At 44.7% G+C, this 18,570-nt stretch overlaps 1 protein-coding gene across 6 annotated transcripts in view; it reads left to right on the top strand.

The window, feature by feature from the left end:
- Positions 1 to 18,570, top strand: part of SPECC1L (sperm antigen with calponin homology and coiled-coil domains 1 like) — a 144,917-nt gene that overhangs the window by 7,550 nt on the left and 118,797 nt on the right. For 4 of the 6 annotated variants that reach the window (XM_028480481.2, XM_028480482.2, XM_028480483.2 and 1 more), the window contains exon 2: positions 3,103 to 3,215. The exons of the other annotated variants lie outside the window; for them this stretch is intronic. In XM_028480481.2, the coding sequence (XP_028336282.1) occupies positions 3,166 to 3,215 (50 nt within the window). In that variant the 5' untranslated portion in view covers positions 3,103 to 3,165. The remainder of the gene's footprint in view (positions 1 to 3,102; positions 3,216 to 18,570) is intronic. 6 annotated transcript variants of the gene reach the window in all.

The following is an 18,570-nucleotide window of genomic DNA, read 5'->3' as shown; positions in this document are numbered from 1 at the left end:
TCTGTGGGGGCTTTCTGAGTAGTGTATATGAAGTACCAAAGGCTAGATTGCCCTAAATGTTGTTACAAGTTACTTTAAGTCAGTATTAGTATTAATAATCTTGCAGGAGAAAGTAGAAACATTTTCATAAAATAAAAAAAAGGAAAAAAAAAAAAAAAAAAAACGCCCCAATTGGTTAATGTGGATATGGAGTTCTAGGAGATCCACATGAGTCCTTGGTAGCAAAGTTTGCACATTTATAAATTGTATCCAAATCCTCTTATTCTGTTGACAAGTAATAGACATCATTCCCTGAAAACCAGGTGAGATATGTGTGCTGGAGGTTTCTGATGGATGCAGTTGAGAGTACTTTTGGGGGACATGGCAGAACATCTGGGCCCAGTCAAGACTCTTGTTTTCTTCCTGAACTTTTCTGTGTTTGTTATATTGCTCTATGAATTATTGAGATTGTCCCTCCAGTAAAGCCTACTTTAAATTATTCATGGTGATGCTTAGGGAAAATAATCTGGGTCCTCTAGAGTGGTTAGGCCTGGAGGGAATTCCCTCCCAATAAGGGCAGATTTATATTGATATGCAGCCTAGTTTGGCCTGCACTAACCCTTCTATGTTGGCCCTAGTGGTAATGCAGTTAAAATAAGCATTTCGGTTCTGATTTTGTTTTTTATATTTGACTTTGAAGTGAAGTTAGAGATGCACATTTTATTTTATTTTATTTTATTTTATTTTTTTGCTGTACGCGGGCCTCTCACTGTTGTGGCCTCTCCCATTGCGGAGCACAGGCTCCAGACGCGCAGGCTCAGTGGCCATGGCTCACAGGCCCAGCCGTTCCGCGGCATGTGGGATCCTCCCTGACCAGGGCACGAACCCGTGTCCCCTGCATCGGCAGGCGGACTCTCAACCACTACGCCACCAGGGGAGCCCAGAAATGCACATTTTAGACACACAGTTATTCACCCTTTGTGTTACCATCCAGGTCAAAGTCTTGTTCATCCAGACCAGCTCCATCATGATGGAATGCTAGTCATCTATTAATAATCAGAATGTCACTCTAATGAATAAAGCATTATTTTGCAGAAAATTTTTTTGGGCAATTCAGTTACTAATGTTCGTTTATAAAAATTTAGACCAAAACACAACCTGCAAGTTTATGTTAAAGTAATATTTCTGAAGGTCTAGTGTAGAACATAAATGCCAACCAGCATACTGTCTAGCAGTACAGGGATCTTAGTTACCTCCTCTCCTGCCTTTGCTTCTCGCTGTCCTCCCCCACCACACATGTGCTTAGTTGGGTTGGGTTCCAAAACTTTATTTATAAAACTAATTTAATTCATAAGGTTTATGAGGTTTAGGTTATTAGTACTGTGGAATCTAATGAGCATCCATGGCAGCATGGCTGAAAAAGCATACATTTCATGTGTACCTTTCATTAAATACGGTCCTCTCACTATACAGCTTAAGGTAGTTATTTTCCTTAATTTTATAAATGAGGACACGAGGTTAAGAATACAGAGTTAACCAGGGGCCAAGCTTGGACTTGAGCCCAGTTTTCTGACTTAAAGTCCTATGTTCTTTTCACTGTAATATGCTGCCTTTCAACTGGAATGCATTTGCCATATGGTTGAAGGAACGACAGTGCCATTTAGCCTGGAGAATAGAAGACTATGTAGGGCATTGTTTCTCTTATAATTGAAATATTTGAAGAGCTCTCACATGGAAAGAGGGCTGGATTTATTTTGTGCTGCTTTGGCAGGTTCCCTAGTAAATGGTAGTTATAGTTGCACTGACATTTGGCCTCACGTATGAAAAACTGCCCAAGAATTGAAGGGGCAACTAGTGACAAAGCCTGTGGGAGTGTCATAGGACGATGGCTGGGGGACTGACCTTGATGCCTGCCTGGTCTTACTGAGGTCCTCTTCTTTGCCTCCTCCTTCTACACCCTTTCTTGCCTGAGCGCTTGGCTGGGCCCCCTCTCTTCTCTTCCTAATTTCATGCCTCTTCTTCCTTAAGCCACTCAGAGGCAAGTTTTTGTTTTGTTTTGTTTTAATTTTTTTTTTTTTTTTTTTTTTTTTTGCGGTATGCGGGCCTCTCGCTGTTGTGGCCTCTCCCGTTGCGGAGCACAGGCTCAGGACGCGCAGGCTCAGCGGCCATGGCTCACGGGCCCAGCCGCTCCGCGGCATGTGGGATCTTCCCGGACCGGGGCACAGAACCCGTGTCCCCTGCATCGGCAGGCGGATTCTCAACCACTGCGCCACCAGGGAAGCCCCAAATATTTTATTGCATTTTTTGTTTGTTTGTTTTTTGCGGTACGCGGGCCTCTCCTGTTGCGGAGCACAGGCTCCGGACGCGCAGGCTCAGCGGCCTTGGCTCACGGGCCCAGCTGCTCCGCGGCATGTGGGATCTTCCCGGACCAGGGCACGAACCTGTGTCCCCTGCATCGGCAGGCGGACTCTCAACCGCTGCGCCACAAGGGAAGCCCCCAGAGGCAAGTTTTAAATATGGGATGGTCACTTGATAGTAGTTAATGATGATTTTGTTTGATTGGTTCGTTTTTCTCACATATGCAGTATACACATTATTTTAAATAAAGTGACAGTGAAGTATGAATTTGGAATTTATAATTTTTTCCAATACTATTTCTGTAGTGATTTTTTTAAGCGGGAAATAAAAATTGAAGAATATATCCTGTGATGGTAGGCTAAGGGGGGGATTTATTATGCAAGTATGAGAGTCTCTGCTGAAACGCTAACGCAGTGTTTACTTTCTCACCCAAGGTTCATTATCCTCAGGGATAACCACCCAAGGTTCCTATGCTGTTTCATTCCTCGTCGCATGTGATTGCATAGGTGCTGCACCTTGTCCGGCCAGGAAGTCCTGCAGGTGGGGAGAGGGTGGTCAGCAGCAGCAGGGTCTGTATTGATGCCAGAGAGTGACTTCTGTGAAGGGTTCTCAGTCTCTGAACATCTTTACAGGTAAAGCTTCAGAGCGTAGTGAGGTCAAGAGGAAAAAGACCTGTTATCTCTCAAACAGCTGATTAATTTTTGCATAGCAGTTACTGGTTTCTTTGTCTTTTGTCTACATACTTTTTTTTTTTTTAATTGTCAGGAGCCTGGAGCTTAGATATATGTGCCATGCTGCGTCAGAAGCGAGCTTGGGACATTTCAGGTGATGGGGGTGGCTGGTGGCTGCACTGAGAAAGAGACTCCCTCAGGAAACAGGCAAGTGAGAAAGTGAGCCCAGCAAGTTCCCCCGTGTAAGTTCAATGTGATGCTCTTTAAAACAGTTGACGTTACACCACTGTTACCTGGAGCCCTGAGAGCTGAAGCGTTTTGACTGTCCGAGTATCTAGCTACCTGAAGTTAGTGCAGGAGCCGAACATTCAGCTGGTGTCTGATGACAAGCAGTCCTCCCGGCCCCGCTTGAGTGCCTTCGGCGAGGGGAGGACCCAACCAGTTTTAAGGCCACTCGGTTGGTATAGGGACATCGCTGATTACTAGTTGCCTCGGAATCTGTCGCTTGATAACTTTCACTCTCTAGTCCTATTCCTGCCTTCTGGACCTTTTGAAGTTTGAAAACGACTATTTTCACTTATCGAGTTGAAAGTCTTACTTACTTGAGTTGTTTTCAGAGCTCTCTGGACTGGAGACAGGCTGGTTATTAGATTTTCTCCTCACAGTGTGGTTCTAGAACTGCACACAGTACCCTACCAGGTTCCTCTGAGGAGGACAGTCTACCTGGGACTCCTGTCTTCCTGGATCCAGACAGTGTAAATCAGATGATTTATTTCAGCTCAGGACTGTATTGTTACCCTTGGAAGAGCCCTGCTGTGCTGTGGGGACACTTTAAGCCCAAACTCCCTCTTCTGCTACAGAAGCAAGTCTTCCAGAGACTGTCTTTCAGAGCTTTCCTCTTGCCAGGAACTTGTGGACAATAGGATCAGATTCTAACCTTTGACAGCACCTGCACCCTTCCAAAATCTGCTTTTCACACACATGAACAAAAGATAAATATGTGAGGTGACGTATTAATTAACTAGGTGGTGGGAATCCTTTTACAATATATGTGTACATCAGTCGCCATGATGTACATTTTAAATGTGTTAGTTTTATTTATCAATTATATCTCGGTAAAGTTGAAAAAAATTTGAGGTGAAAACATTTTGCCTTCAAAAGGTCAGGGTTTCCTATCTGAGACTAGTCACAGAGATGCATTCCAGGTTTCTTATTTCTTATTTGTTCCCAGATGGTGTGCAAGGAGGTAGTGATCCCTGGGGTTATGTAGCGTGGCAGCTCGAGGGCGTCAGGACACCCGATGAGCTGAGGTTCCAGCTTCATAGGGACCTTCCTTCTTAGGCTGCTTTGGCCTCTGGGGGAGGGCTGCCTGCCCCTTTAATGCTAGGGTCTCCACAGTTTTCCACTAACCACAGTTTGTGAGAGTCTCTAAGTTGTCGGTTTTCTCCTCATCCCCTTCTGCCCCTCATCAGCTTTTTCTTCCTGATTTCTTTTTGAAATTCTGCTGTTTTGAGTTGGTATCTTTTTGACTTTCACCTATACTGGTAACACGTAAATGATGACATTGTGGTACAGGACAGACACATTATTCCCATGGCTTCCTTGAGCATTTCTTTCAGTACCCTATACTGCATGCTCTCTTTCCTAGCTGCTAGCCTGCCAGCCCACTGTGAAAGATTGGAAATGAATAGGGGGTCGTCAGCTGTCCCTTGTACACACGGGGACAGCATCGCCAAGGCCTCAATCTGTGTAGTAACAAGGAATGTTTTGCTTACCTGCTTCCACATAAGCTGCTGGTAATGGTTGGGATTTGGAAAAGGGGAAAACATTCCTGAGGTGGGGAATTTAGTCACCTATAGTTCTATATGAAAGTCAGCCCCCCAAAAAACAAAGGGACTTCCCTGGCGCTCCAGTGGTTAAGACCCTATGGCATGGCCAAAAAAAAAAAAGAAAAGAAAAGAAGAAGAAAGTCAAAGTCAACCGAGAGGAGGGGAAGGCATATCATTATAGTCTCAGTAGGGACTGAGAGACTGACAGGCTTTTTCTGTAAAGAGCCAGGTAGTAAGTGTTTTTGACTTTGCAGGCCATATAGTCTCTGTTACAACTAATCAACACAGAAGTAGCCATAGAAATACATGAATGAATGAGTGTACCTGTGTTTCAATAAAATTTTCTTAGTGGATCTGAAAACTTGAATTTTGTATAGTTTTTGATGTCACAAGATACTCTTGATTTTTTTTTCTCCCCAACCATTTAAAAATGCAAGAAATATTCTTAGTTTGTGGACTGTACAGAAACAAGCTATGAGCTGGATTTGGCCCATGGATTGTAGTTTGCTGTCTGTCCTCGGTCGTAGGGAAACAGGAAGCAGAGAGGATTGATTAGAGGGCCTGGGAAGCCAGGCCCAGAGTTTTTTCTGTTATTTTCTAATTTAAGTAATAAAGAATCTTTTACAAAAACCCACAATACCTTTATCTCATCTTTAAAAAGCAGCAATTCAAAAACAAGAAAGATGGAAGGATAGAAGGGATTGAAAGCATGCAGAAAGGTTCAGAGAGAGATGTGTGTCAGGAGGTGTGATGAAAGGCCAGTGGGGAGACTCACACTGGGCGAGGGAGCGAGTGAGGAGAGGGCTGGACACCAGGGACAGAGGAAGGGCAAGTCCAAGTTAGTGACCCACTGAGTGAGGAAGGCAAAGGAAGCCCGTTCTGAGTTAGACCCCACGGGGTGACAGCAGCAGTGGTTAGGCCCCAGAGGGGGTGGCACACACCTGGAGTGGACTGTGGAGTTTTTAGTTGTCTGGAAGATGGAGTGGAGCAGAGCAGCCCTGGGGATTGTCCTGGGGGGAGAGAGCCCTTCTTTTCTGCTGGTGGTGTGAGGAGGTGGAAAGAAGAAGTAAGAAGTTAGGGTACAGGGAATTCACCTCTGTGGTGTAGGGAGGATAGCAGCATGCTGTTTGGTGTGGTTCCTGTAGCAGTCCTGTGTAGGAGCTCTTAGCCTCCACCTAGAGGTGCAAGGACTGAAGTTTGGACGTGAGTAACATGCCCAGAGCCACATAACTAGTAAGTGGTGGAGCTGGCACTTGAACCCAGGTTCTACCGGAATAATCTGGGTTCTTTCCACTAGACTGTGAATTCCTGAGTGCACAGCCGCAGTGTCCCAGGCTGCTAGTTGGAGATCTGCCTTCTGGCACCATGCTCTGTGTTTAGTGTTATGGCGCAGAATAATGCTGCTCTTCTCTCTCTTATAAAAATCTGTTTGTGTTTTGAAGTCCTTAGAAGGGATGGTTGTTTGTTTGTTTGTTTTCAATTATTTTTGCCTGCATTGTGTCTTTTTTCTTTTTCAATTAATTAATTAATTAATGGCTGTGTTGGGTCTTCGTTGTTGGGTCTTCGCATGGGCTTTCTCTAGTTGCGGCAAGTGGGGGCTGCTCTTCGTTGCGGTGCGTGGGCTTCTCATTGCAGTGGCTTCTCGTTGCAGAGCATGGGCTGTAGGGGCGCGTGGGCTTCAATAGTTGTGGCACGCGGGCTCAGTAGTTGTGGCTCACGGGCTCTAGAGCACAGGCTCGGTAGTTGTGGCGCACGGGCTTAGTTGCTCCACGGCCAGTGGGATCTTCCTGGGCCAGGGCTCGAACCCATGTCCCCTGCATTGGCAGGCGGATTCTTAACCACTGAGCCACCAGGGAAGCCCAGGATGGTTGTTTTAAAAGCTGAAATAGTTAAACTTACTCATTTGCAGTAAATCAGATTAGGTAAGCAATGTTCTCAGAGACAGGATTTGGTAATTTGGGGGGTAATGTTTTAAACCTAAGAAATAGTTTTGAAGGATTAGAATCTGAAGACCCCCATCTGCTGAGTTTGGGGTGAGCTGCTTTGCTGTTTGTATGAGAGTCTATTATTATTCTTTTTTTTTTTTTTTTTTTTAAGATTTTAAATTATTTTATTTTGGCTGGGTTGGGTCTTAGTTGAGGCACGCTGGATCTTCGTTGACTCATGCGGGATCTTTTTGTTGCTGCGCATGGGCTTCTCTCTAGTTGGGGTGTGCGAGTTTTCTCTTCTCTAGCTGTGGTGCGCAGGTTCCAGAGCACATGGGCTCTGTAGTTTGCATCACGCAGGCTCTCTAGCTGTGGTGCGCAAGTTCTCTAGTTGCGGTCCACGGGCTTAGTTGCCCGCTGGCATGTGAGATCTTAGTTCCCAGACCAGGGATCCAACCCGCATCCCCTGCACTGGAAGGTGGACCACTGGACCACCTTCCAGTGAACCACCAGGGAAGTCTCTATTACTCTTAATATGTTACTAGTAACCTGTTACTGAAGCTCAGAGTTTGCTAAATCAGGTAACATTGTTCTGAAATTTTACTTGTTAAAAATTAGAATGAAGCATTAGGAAGAAACATTTGTTTTACACATTCTATTTTCTTGATACCCTGTTGGTTGCATTGTATTGAAATTCTGACACGTAATTAAGTTCGGTGCTTGGACTTTGTAATACATTACTCACGAAGTAAAGACAAACAGCATGATCCTAAATTGGCAACAGCAAAGTCAGTGTAATTGAGTTATATGGTGAGTCTCGGCATTTTCACAGAGATGGGTGCACCATGACATCTGGAACTCAGAAGGAAGTATTTGCCATGGTTTTCCTCTCTTTTCCTCTTCCATCCTCATCCTGCCACTGATAAGTGAGTAGAAGTTCTATCCCCAGTTGCAGGATGTGGTGTGACAGGCTGTGAACTGGGTAACAGGTGTCTCGAGAGCGCTTCCAGGATTTCCTTCTGACACACTTGTTCTTTCAGCAGTGGCTTGGGCTCTTCACATTGTAGCTCCGATTTTGTCTGTCTGTCAGGTGTTTGGTCCCCTTCTCTGTGTAGTCCTTAAATGATGCCTTTGGCACTGGCCCTGCCTCGCCTCCTCTATGCGGCTTGCGGTCCTGGTGAGGCCGAGAAGCCTCCACGTGGCTGCCCTGAGGGCGTGTTGATGGTGCTGGAGGGACAGTCTGGGGGCGGGGCTTCGTGTGACCCAGGTCCTCTGAGCTGGGCTTCGAGGGACTTGAGCTGCTTGTCCTCCAAGATTGCTTTGAAGGAGGAGGGGGTTTTCAACCAGTGGACACCGGACTTAGGGGAATAACGCGCCCGTGGGAGGGAGCTGCGCGAAGCCGGCAGAGGGCCCAGCACAGGGGTCTGGTTTCATGAAAGAAACGTGCTGCTCTAGACCCCGGCTGCTGGAGGGAGCCCTGGAGAGTGACTTTGGAGTTCTGGATCGGGCCGTTTTGTGGAGGACTGACTCTCGAGGTCCGCGGTTCAGGCTTAATATTCTTGCGGTTCTCTGTGTAGCTTCTGCCCATCGTTCTCGTCCCGGTTCACCTTGTGTCTCATCCTTGTGTTCTGCTCCCTCCTCTCCTGGCGCTGCCCTTTCCTCCCTGTTGGCCGGTCTGTGTGCAGGGCCTAGGGTTGCCAGGTAAGATACAGGACGCCCACCTACATTTGAATTTAAGGTAAAGAGCGAATATTTTTTAGTCTTAAGTATGTCTCAAATGTTGCTGGGATGAAATACAGTGAGGTGAGTGCTGTGGTCGCAGTGCCTGGAGCAGAGTCTTGGCGTGACGTGGGAGAAGACCGTAAGGGCTCTTGGTGCGGGATGGCCGAGTGGAAGTGTAGGTGTTGGAAAGAGCGTGGCTGCGTCAGACAAGGGGTGGGGAGAGGGTGGGAGCGGGGCGTTTGGCCTGAGGCAGGTAGGCAGGTGCCTGGAGAGGTGGTGGTGGGGGGCGGGATTCAGGTCGCCAGGCTGTGATTCTTCCCTGACACAGAAGGAGCTGGAGCAGGGCTGGCAGGGGTGGTGGGCACGGAGACGAGGTGATGCTGTCAGCCAAGACCTGCGTTCAGGGGCCGAGACGAGTCTCTACCATGGCTCAGTGTCTCACTGTGCAGGCCGCAGCTGAGATTGAGGAAGACAGCCTAGGGAGCTACCCTGCTGTGGGGCCGTCGTGGGGCATCTGGAGTCAGACCTGTTCAGAACTCTCCCCTTGCATCGGCCAGCTGTGGGAGGCTCAGGTGATTCTTTTCACAGTTGCCCTGAGGTCATCCTTACCGCTCAAGGTGAAGGAGGGTTGAATGAAATGCTGTGTGGCATGCAGGGGGCCCTCGGGGTTTAGTTCCCTGCTTTCCCCCTTGCCAGTGAGGTTTCAGATGGACTGGAGAATAGTGGATTTTCACCATCCATTTGGGATTGTCGGTCTGCCAGGCAGCTAGCTAGGACACCACAGAAGGAGGTGCAGGTCAGCAGTGAGTCCCTGTGACTCTCCTTACATTTCATTCTGGGAGATCAGAGAGAGCCTTCTTTGAGCTGTCTGTCCTTTCGCAGAAAATGTGGATGGAAATCAAGGGTGTAATAGGCCCCATGTCATACACATTCCCTGCTCTTTCATTCAATTCTGTTGAGTTGGCTTTCTCAGCTCAACACGATGTCTGTGCAGATGAGACTGTATTTATAGTCTGCTGCAGAAAGATGAACATCTCCCTTCCCTCCTTGGTTTAAACCAATCTTTTCATGCCAGAGTTTTTCAGCCTTGACACTATTGATTTTTGGGGCCCTATAGTTCTTTGTTGCGAGGAATATCCTGTGCATTATAGGATGTGCATTGTAGGTAAGAGGTACAAACTGTTAGGTATATAACAGCATCCCTGGCTTCTCACCCAGTTGTGACAACCAAAAATGTCTACTGACAGTGCCAAATGTCCCCTAGAGGGCAGAATAACCCACTGTTGAGACCACTACTTTATACTCAGTAGATACAAGAAAAAAGTACTCCTTAGTATTTTTTATTGCTTTTCATGTTATCTAATCAGTGAAGTGCTTATTGAAAAAAGATTTCTATTTTTATTAAATTGAATTCAAATTCTAATCTATTTTAACTTGTTTAGTTTGGAAAGACTTTCTTTGTGCCACTGGCAAAACATTTCTCAAATCTAAAATTTTTAGCTTATTATTAAAGGGTTTATTACATTGTTACATTTGAATGATTAGTAAAATAACAAAAGAAAATGTTTCATTTTGTATTTCAGATCACAGTTTGTTATAAATGTACAAATATATTGCATTGATATTTTTAATTAAAAATATGGCCGACAGTTAATTTTATGAATACAGTATTGTGCAATTTTGTGACTGCCTGCCAGAAATCTGAGCATAAAGCCATGGTTTGAAGGGGTCATGAATAAACATTTTCTTTTTGTAAATATGGCTGAAGAGGGAGAGGAGACTCAAAATTTCTTGCATTCTGGGAGTTTGAACTTTGGGAACCAATTTGTTTTGGACTAAATCTGGAAAAACCATTTGTGTACTATAGCCAGAAATTCTTTTAGGCTGTCCTTTTCCAGCCTTGTCACTTGTCTGGAATGTTAAGTATCAGCAGTAGTTTAACGGCCTTTTAGCGACTTGTATTAAAAAGATCTCCAGAAATGGGTCTAAAGAGGTCCTAGTATAAGATTAGGGTTTTTTTTTGTTGTTGTTGTTATTTTTTTCAAAGCAGTAAGAAGGAGAAGACTTATGGTTCTAAGTTTGAAAAATGCAGGGAGTTTCTAGTTGTTTCTAAATATTTCCTTGTGTTAAATCTTGCAGAGTAATAGAAATCATAAATTAGTATGAGTGGGTTTTTCTGTGGCCAAAACAAAGGGAAATAGAATTGCACTTTTGGATTTTTGTTGCTGATAATTAACTCTTTTTTTCTAGTATCCTGTCTATCAGTAGTTGTGGTTTAGTGAAAAGAGTTCAGACTTTGGGCAAACTCCTTACTTCTGTAGCCTCAGTTTCTTCCTCCTTGCCAGGCACGTATGGTGGTTTCGAATCAAATGTGCTGGTGCTGGGCAGCACCGCCCTCCCCCAGGCAGCTTGCTCTGGCATTTACACAATAGCAACATCAGCAAAGTGTCTCTCCCTCCTCATTACCCTCTGACTCTGTGCCCTTCACAAAGTCAAATTTTTGAAACGTTCTTCCTTCATCTCCTACTCAACTTTTTATCCCATTCTAGTGAGGTCTGACTTTGCCCCGTCTTTCCACTTGGAGCTGTGTCGGCCCTGCTTGCCATCTCCTCCTTCTGGCCGACTTCAGTGTCCACTTGGGCACTTTCTCCTGTAGATTCGCCCCCAGGCTCCCTTCACCCAGCGTTGCCAGGCAGAGAGGAGGTAGCTGTGAGGGGAAGGGGTGGAAGTTGGAGAGGAACTGCTTTTTCCTTTTCCTTCTTCTGTGGCCACAAGGGCATTTGGAGGGGAGTGCACACTTGGGTCTGGAGGTGGAAGTGGAGGAGAGGTCCCTCTGAAGGCTGCCTTTGCTCAGTGCCAGAGTTTGCATCATTGGCTTTTGGGAGCAGGTAGAACCACCATATTAAATGTGCATATTAGTTGATAATCACACCCTAATTTTAGGCATGAAGTAAAATTCGTCTTAAAAATGAGAAAGCATCATGTTATAATAAAAAATAAACATTTAAAAGACACAGGTAATGGAGAACAAAGCACTGATTTGCAGTGGGGAGAGGGATGGGGGAGGGGCAATATAGGGGTAGCGGGGTAAGAGGTACAAACTGTTAGGTATAAAATAAGCTGCAAGGATATATTGTACAACATGGGAAGTATAGCCAATATCTTATAAGTATAAATGGAGTATAACCTTTAAAAATTGTGAATCACTATTGTACATCTGTAACTTAAATAATGTTGTACAGCAACTATACTTCAATTAAAAATGGACATAAAAAATAAGCTTTTAAAAATTGCCAGAAGCTCCTTAGTCAGTAAGCATGGAAGTATTTTGAGCAGTAATGGACTTTTGTGTTTATATTCAGGCTAAGCACAGAATCACATGCCCGAAGGCATCTCCCTGGCCCCTCTCCATCATGTCTCTGTCTCTTGCACCTTGAATACACGCCCACTTGCACATGTGCAGTGTTTTGACCTGGCAAAGCTCAGGCTTTTGTCTGGGTAAGCCTTGCCTCTTTCAGTGGAGTCCACTCCAAGTCTGTCTTTAAAATGTACACCTTTAAACGCACTTTCTGGTTGTGTGTTGCAGTTCACAATAAGAAAGTTTAAAAAAAAAATGTATGTGTTGAGGAATTCAGTATAAGAAGTCTATTGCATTATGATTTATTTAATTAAAACATTTCTCATTGAATTTCTTTTCAACGTTTTGTTTGGTTTTGTAGAACTCATGATTTTATCTATTGGTTATTGGTTTTGATCCATTTAGTAGCAACTATTTATTTATTTATTTATTTAAATTTATTTATTTATTTTTGGCTGTGTTGGGTCTTTGTTGCTATGCACAGGCTTTCTCTAGTTGCAGCGAGCGGGGGCTACTCTTCGTTGAGGTGCACAGCCTTCTCATTGTGGTGGCTTCTCTTGTTGTGGAGCATGGGCTCTAGGCACGCGGGCTTCAGTAGTTGTGGCACGCAGTTCAGTAGTTGTGGTGCATGGGCTTAGTTGCTCCGAGGCATGTGGGATCTTCCCGGACCAGGGCTCAAACCCGTGTGCCCTGCATTGGCAGGTGGATTCTTAACCACTGCGCCACCAGGGAAGCCCCATACTCCAATTTAGTTTGCTAAATTTCAATTTTCCCTTGACAGTGTGATTCCTTCTCAGTGTTTTAGTCTCTTCTTAATTTAAAATTTTAATATGATCCCTACATTTTGAATATGGAGTTTGTGAAATAAGAGATAAATGTATTTAGGTTGCTTGGGTTGAAACCTTTTTTTGAATTTTAGTGGGATATTATCAATATATAACAAAAACATAAAAACATCGTAGCTAATAAGCAATTTCCTTTTTTAAAAAAGTTTTGATTCCTGGTTCTTGAGGTATAAATTGTGAAATAGAATATTTGAATTTTTGAGTGATCCTAATCCATCCTCCTCGCCTATAAACAAGGCTCACAGAGTTAGCATGACTTGCTCAGGGTCACGCAGGCATGCCAGGCCTGAGACCACAATCCAGCTCTCCTGATTAGCGTTCCAGGGAACTCCCTACTATATATTTTCAGTGTTTCCTGATATGTAATTTTCAGTGGGAAAGAACCAGAAGCAAGTGTTGTTTGTTGACATCTATGTGCCACAGTGTATAATTTAATGAATTAGTGAGTAAAAATAATCTTTAGTCATTCCTTATGAAGGGTTTCTCTGACAGAGTGTCATTTGAGTTGCTGCTTTTATTTTAATAAGGCATTAGTCATACTTGGGGCATGCAGTGTGTTGTTATAGATTACGATAGCTCACATTTATGCCATCATTACTGTGGGCCACCCTGCTAAGCACTTTAGGTTCACTATTTCATTTAATCCTCCCAAAATCATTATAAGGAAGGTAGTATTATTACCAGCCCATTTTACATATGAGGAAACTGAGATTTCAGAGAGGTTAAGTAATTTGCCGAGGGATACAGATTTGAACAGATATGGTGGGTGGGGCAGTCTCCAGATACTGTAAATAAGCACAGAGGATTTAAAAGTTATCAATTAAATAACAATTCCTTTTTTTTTTTTTTTTTTTTTTTTTTTTTTCTGGCTGCTCCACCCAGCATGTGGGATCTTAGTTCCCTGATGATCAGGGATCAACCCGTGCCCCCTGCAGTGGAATCCCAGAGTCTTAACCACTGAACCGCCAGGGAAGTCCCCACAATTCCATTTAAGTAGTTTTAAATAGCAATACATTTAGTGTAACAGAGGGGACAAATGATTCTACTTGGAGGTGAACAGGAGGTGCATAGAGGAGTTCAAAGGAAGAAGTGGTGACCCATCAGGATCCTTGTGTGTCTACAGGTGGGAGGATTAGGGACCATCCCTGTAGTTAACACCAAGGGCTCCTGTCCCTCACTGTGCCAGGACTGAAGGTGCTTCTTGGTGAGGGATGGCCTCAGAGCTCCTTCGTGGTTTCCAGGACAATCTCTGTTCTCCGCTCAGGGAGGAGCCTTCTTGTTGCAGTATAATGACAGTTAAGATAAATTCTTAAGGTCCTTTTGGCATTATTGCTGAAACTTGATTGGTGTGTTTTTCATGGGTGGATGGTTGGGGAGGGTGGAGTTTCTGAATCACTGAAAGAAATTGCCATCCCTGATCTTGGATTGTTGCACCATTTTTCTGACTTTTGAGCCCTGGTGAAAAAACTTCTGGAATGAGTGTGTTGGGATTTTTGTTCTCTTTCTTGGTCTACACATGTTATTTTTATTTTGTACAATAACTATAAATTAGGTTTTATCAACTCCTCTTTATAGGAGAGGAAACATTTGCAAACATACGAAGTGATGAAGTGATTTGCCTGCAGTCACAGCTTGTGTGGCAAAGCTGGAGTGTGAACCCAGCTCTCCTGACTTGAAGTTCAGTGCTGTGCTGCTGTTTTGAGGCCCGGGGTCGGGTGGGGGTCTGGTGACACATCGCAGAGCCTGTTCACCTTTCTGTTCTCTACCTATAACATCACCATCAGCTGCGTGAGGTGTATTAGAAGGATTTTGGAGTCAGGAGGTACCTTCGAGATTCCTTAGAATTCAGCCTTTTATCGTAGGTGAGGATCCTGGTTGGACAAGTGACTTAAGATTGAAGACAGTGCTTTTTAGAGAAGAACTAATGGGTTTCAAATTGAAGTCAGAGTTTAAAAAGATCTCGAAGGCTGGACCTTAAGCTGAATTTGACCAAATGATAATTTTAACAGATACAGGTGTAAACTTTTTCAGAATATAAATTACACAGCTATGAAACGGAGAAAAGTGGAGGGTTTACTGTTCAGTTTCTTCAACATTTCTGTGTGTTTGAAAATTTTCATGAAGTTATCAGAAAAAAAGAGAAAGCAGCTTAGCAGCAGTTTGTGTGAAAGAGGCTTTGTAGTATTAGGTTAACCATGAACTCAGGAGGAGCCTCTGGTAGCTTCTGGCCAAACAGGGGTTTTTCTTAGATTAAGTTGAGAAGTTCAGTGTCTAGATGGAGAAAGTAATAGTCGGCTGGACTCTGTGCTTGCAGACCAGGTCCTCCTCCTGTCTGTGCCAATCGCACAGGTGTGCGAAGTCTGGAGTAGGGGCTGCAGACTCTCAGACCGACGTGGGGGAAGGGCAGACTTATCAAAGCACTGTGCTGCTCCTCAGATCCTGGGAGAGCTGTGGGCTGAGGGTGCTTTTGTTTTGAGTGTGGCGTTCAGATTCAGGTCAGAGGAAAGGAGTTACAGGGAAGGAGATGCCCTTCTGGCCCCTCTCCCCGAGCCCCCATATGGTGTCCTTCAGTCCATCCTCTGCAGCACCAGGTTTCTCTTTAGGAAGGACACATCCAATCAGGGCGGCACTGCCTTCAGCCCTTAGTGCTGTGTGTCAGACCGAAGCCCTTCACTGCTGGTCGTCACTGTGACGTTTCTCTGGTTGAGCAGGCCCAGGTCTTTGGGGGCCCGTGCTTTCTTACACCTCTGACCTACCTGTACCTCCCTCCCTGTTCTGCAAGGGCAGAACCAGGGACGATGTCCCCCTGCTCCCACCATACCTTGTACATGTATGTCCCTCATGTTTGCAGTAGATTCATCAAGGATGGAGACCTGTTCATTTATCACCTCATTCTTCCCCTAGACTGTGAGCCCCTGGAAAGTAGGTATTTTTGTCTTAATCAGCTTAGGATGTCCATCTATTTATTTATCCTTGTTTCACTGGCTTCCCAGAGAATTGGCATTTGGCTCGTCTTGGCACAAAATAAGTGTTCAGTGACTGTTAAGCAAGTAATGACTTGCTTCCTAACTTAGTAGTCAGTATGCTCCATTTTTTGTAAGTGGTGCTGCATGTGGGGTTTCCTGTAAGGGACCTCCAAGATTTTTCCATTTTTAAGAGTCTGTGGTTTGATTTTTAGATAGTATTTTACCTGCCATGTGTGGAAGGTAAGAGATGGCCCTTTGTTTTCCTTATGTGACCTCCTTATACATGTAAAGGAAACTCAAGCTTCCTGTGTGGCTGCGGCTGTGTAATTAGCTTTAGGCAGGGCTCCTAGAGCTGTAAATCCTGTACTGGGACATCCTGGTAAGAGGTCCAGCCACCCAGACTGCAGCCTTCTCACTGAATGCAAGCTTATTTGTGTAAATGAGAGCAGTTGTGCCTCTGCCCTTGCCTAACAATTATTTTAAATAAAAAAGTAGCAGCCCTCTATAAATGAATAAGATTATAGCTAAGGTTTTTACTTTTACAGCTGTAACATAATACGTACTGATTTAGACCTGGTAATAAGTTTTCTAAAATCTATCCAAAAGGTAGATTTTATATTAAATAACATGGTAATTAGCACCTTCAAAATGAAAAGTATTGGTCAAGAGTACCAGCACTGACCGATAGGATAAGTAGGTAAGTCTAGAAGGGGCAGATTGAGCAGTATAATTTTAGTGTTGTTACATTTTGTTCATCTCTTGTGAAATCTTCACTGACATAAAAATTGCCGGTTTCTGAGGAAGTGCTTGTGTATATGGTTGCATTGGAGGCCGTGTGGATTGGCGGGCAGGGTGTGGGGTTTGGATTGAGACTACTGTCACTAAAGAATGGTTGACCCAGGGAGAGTTACATCATCAGCGCCCACCTGTGGGGATTCAGGGACCTGTGCTGGGTATGGCGCAGCTGGGGCATGATACCTGTCTGTGGGAGGGGCTCGCGACCTTCAGTGTCTTTCCCTATTTGGGGAGCAGTACATATATTTCGATGTTTTTATTTTAAGAAATATTTAATATCTTAAGAAATATTATTTGAGAAATACATGTGACACACTCCTTGGATTATTGTTATTTGAGATTATTCTTAGCATATGTAGAGAGACAGCATCCATCCTGTTTTTGTGAGGAGAGCTACTTTTTATTCCCCCCTACACCTTGATTTCACTGGACTAGAGGTGGTGGTAGGTGCCTATGTGACACCCTCGTGCAGGCCGGGGAGGCGTAGTGGTAACTTCCATCGCACTCCTTTTCGAAGCTTTCAGACCCTGGAAGTGCTGCATGCTGTGTTGTCCTCTCCCTCCACTCCGCATCGCCCCCAGGTCTGGGGCTCCAGGGAGGGTCTGGGCCAACGATTCCTGCTCCTTAACCTGGTGCGGGGGGCCCAGGTCTCTGGTGAATTACCACCTGTTTTGGAGGATCCTTGTCCTTAATAGGGGTCATTTTAGAAAACTGTGGAAGCTTGTTTGACTGTCTCAGTGGTTGGTGGAGACTGTTGATATTTAATAGGTAGGGGCCCTGGAATTCTAGACTCAATGAAGTGACAGTTCTGCAGAATGAAAACTTATCCTGAGATCTGCAAAACTTTGGAATATCTTGCTGAATAATTTATGTGGATAGAAAAAAAACCTGCTTATGACTGAGCCTAGAATCTTATTCCATCTTACACAAAGAAAGCATTTTTTTAACATACTTTTTGGTATATATGGAATTTTCCAGGGTTGCAGTTACTGTAGACACTGAGGGGAAATTGTTTTGTTCTCAGCTATGAAGTATATTAGGGTTCTCCAGAGAGATGGAACCAATAGGACGGAACCAACCTTATTATAAGGAGTTGGCTCACATGCCTATGGGGGCTGAGGAGTCCCAAGATCTGCAGTTGGTAGGCTGGGGCCCCCGGAGAGCCGCTAGCATAAGTTCCAGTCTGAGAGTTGGAGTCCAAAGCCAGAAAAAGACTGACATCCCAACTCAAGAAGTCAGTCAGGAAGAGTTCCCTCGGACTCCAGCCTTTTTGTTCTATTCAGGTCTTCGATTAGTTGGATGAGGCCTGCCCACATTAGGGAGAGCACCTACTTCACCCAGCTTAAGAATTCAATCATTAATCTCAATCAGAAACACCCTCACACCCAGAATACTGTTTGACAAAATGTGTGGGCGCCCTACGGCTCAGTCAGGTTGACATAAGATGAGCTGTCACACCAAGCGTGGTTCCCCCTTTTAGAAAATCACATTCTGGAGAGCGTGCATGGAGATGGCATGTATCTGAGTTGCCAGGACCTCGTGCCCAAGTCAACACTGTTTGTAACTGTCAGATTCACAGTGATTCAGCTTAGAGCTGTGCATTTCTGACTGTTTTATTCCTCGTATAGTGTGGCTTGAACAATTACGTGTCAAAATTCATATTTATTTTATTATTTTCTATAAATTTATTTATTTATTTATTTATTTTTGGCTGCGTTGGGTCTTCGTTGCTGCGTGCGGGCTTTCTCTAGTTGTGGCGAGTGGGGGCTACTCTTCGTTGCGTTTTGTGGGCTCCTCGTTGCAGTGGCTTCTCTTGTTGCGGAGCGTGGGCTCTAGGTGTGTGGGCTTTGGTAGTTGTGGTCCGCAGGCTCAGTAGTTGTGGCTCGCGGGCTCTAGAGCGTAGGCTCAGTAGTTGTGGCGCACGGGCTTAGTTGCTCCGCAGCATGTGGGATCTTCCTAGACCAGGGCTTGAGTGTCCCCTGCATTGGCAGACGGATTCTTAACCACTGAGCCACCAGAGAAGCCCAGCAGGAGGATTCTTAACGACTGTGCCACCAGGGAAGTCCTAGTAACTCTGTGTTTAACCACTTGAGGAACTGCCAGACCATCTTCCAAAGTGGCT

Source organism: Physeter macrocephalus, chromosome 19 (genome assembly GCF_002837175.3).
Source record: "Physeter macrocephalus isolate SW-GA chromosome 19, ASM283717v5, whole genome shotgun sequence".
Lineage (NCBI taxonomy): Eukaryota > Metazoa > Chordata > Mammalia > Artiodactyla > Physeteridae > Physeter > Physeter macrocephalus.
Note: the sequence above shows the minus strand (reverse complement) of the source record. Positions and strands in the feature narration are given on the sequence as shown.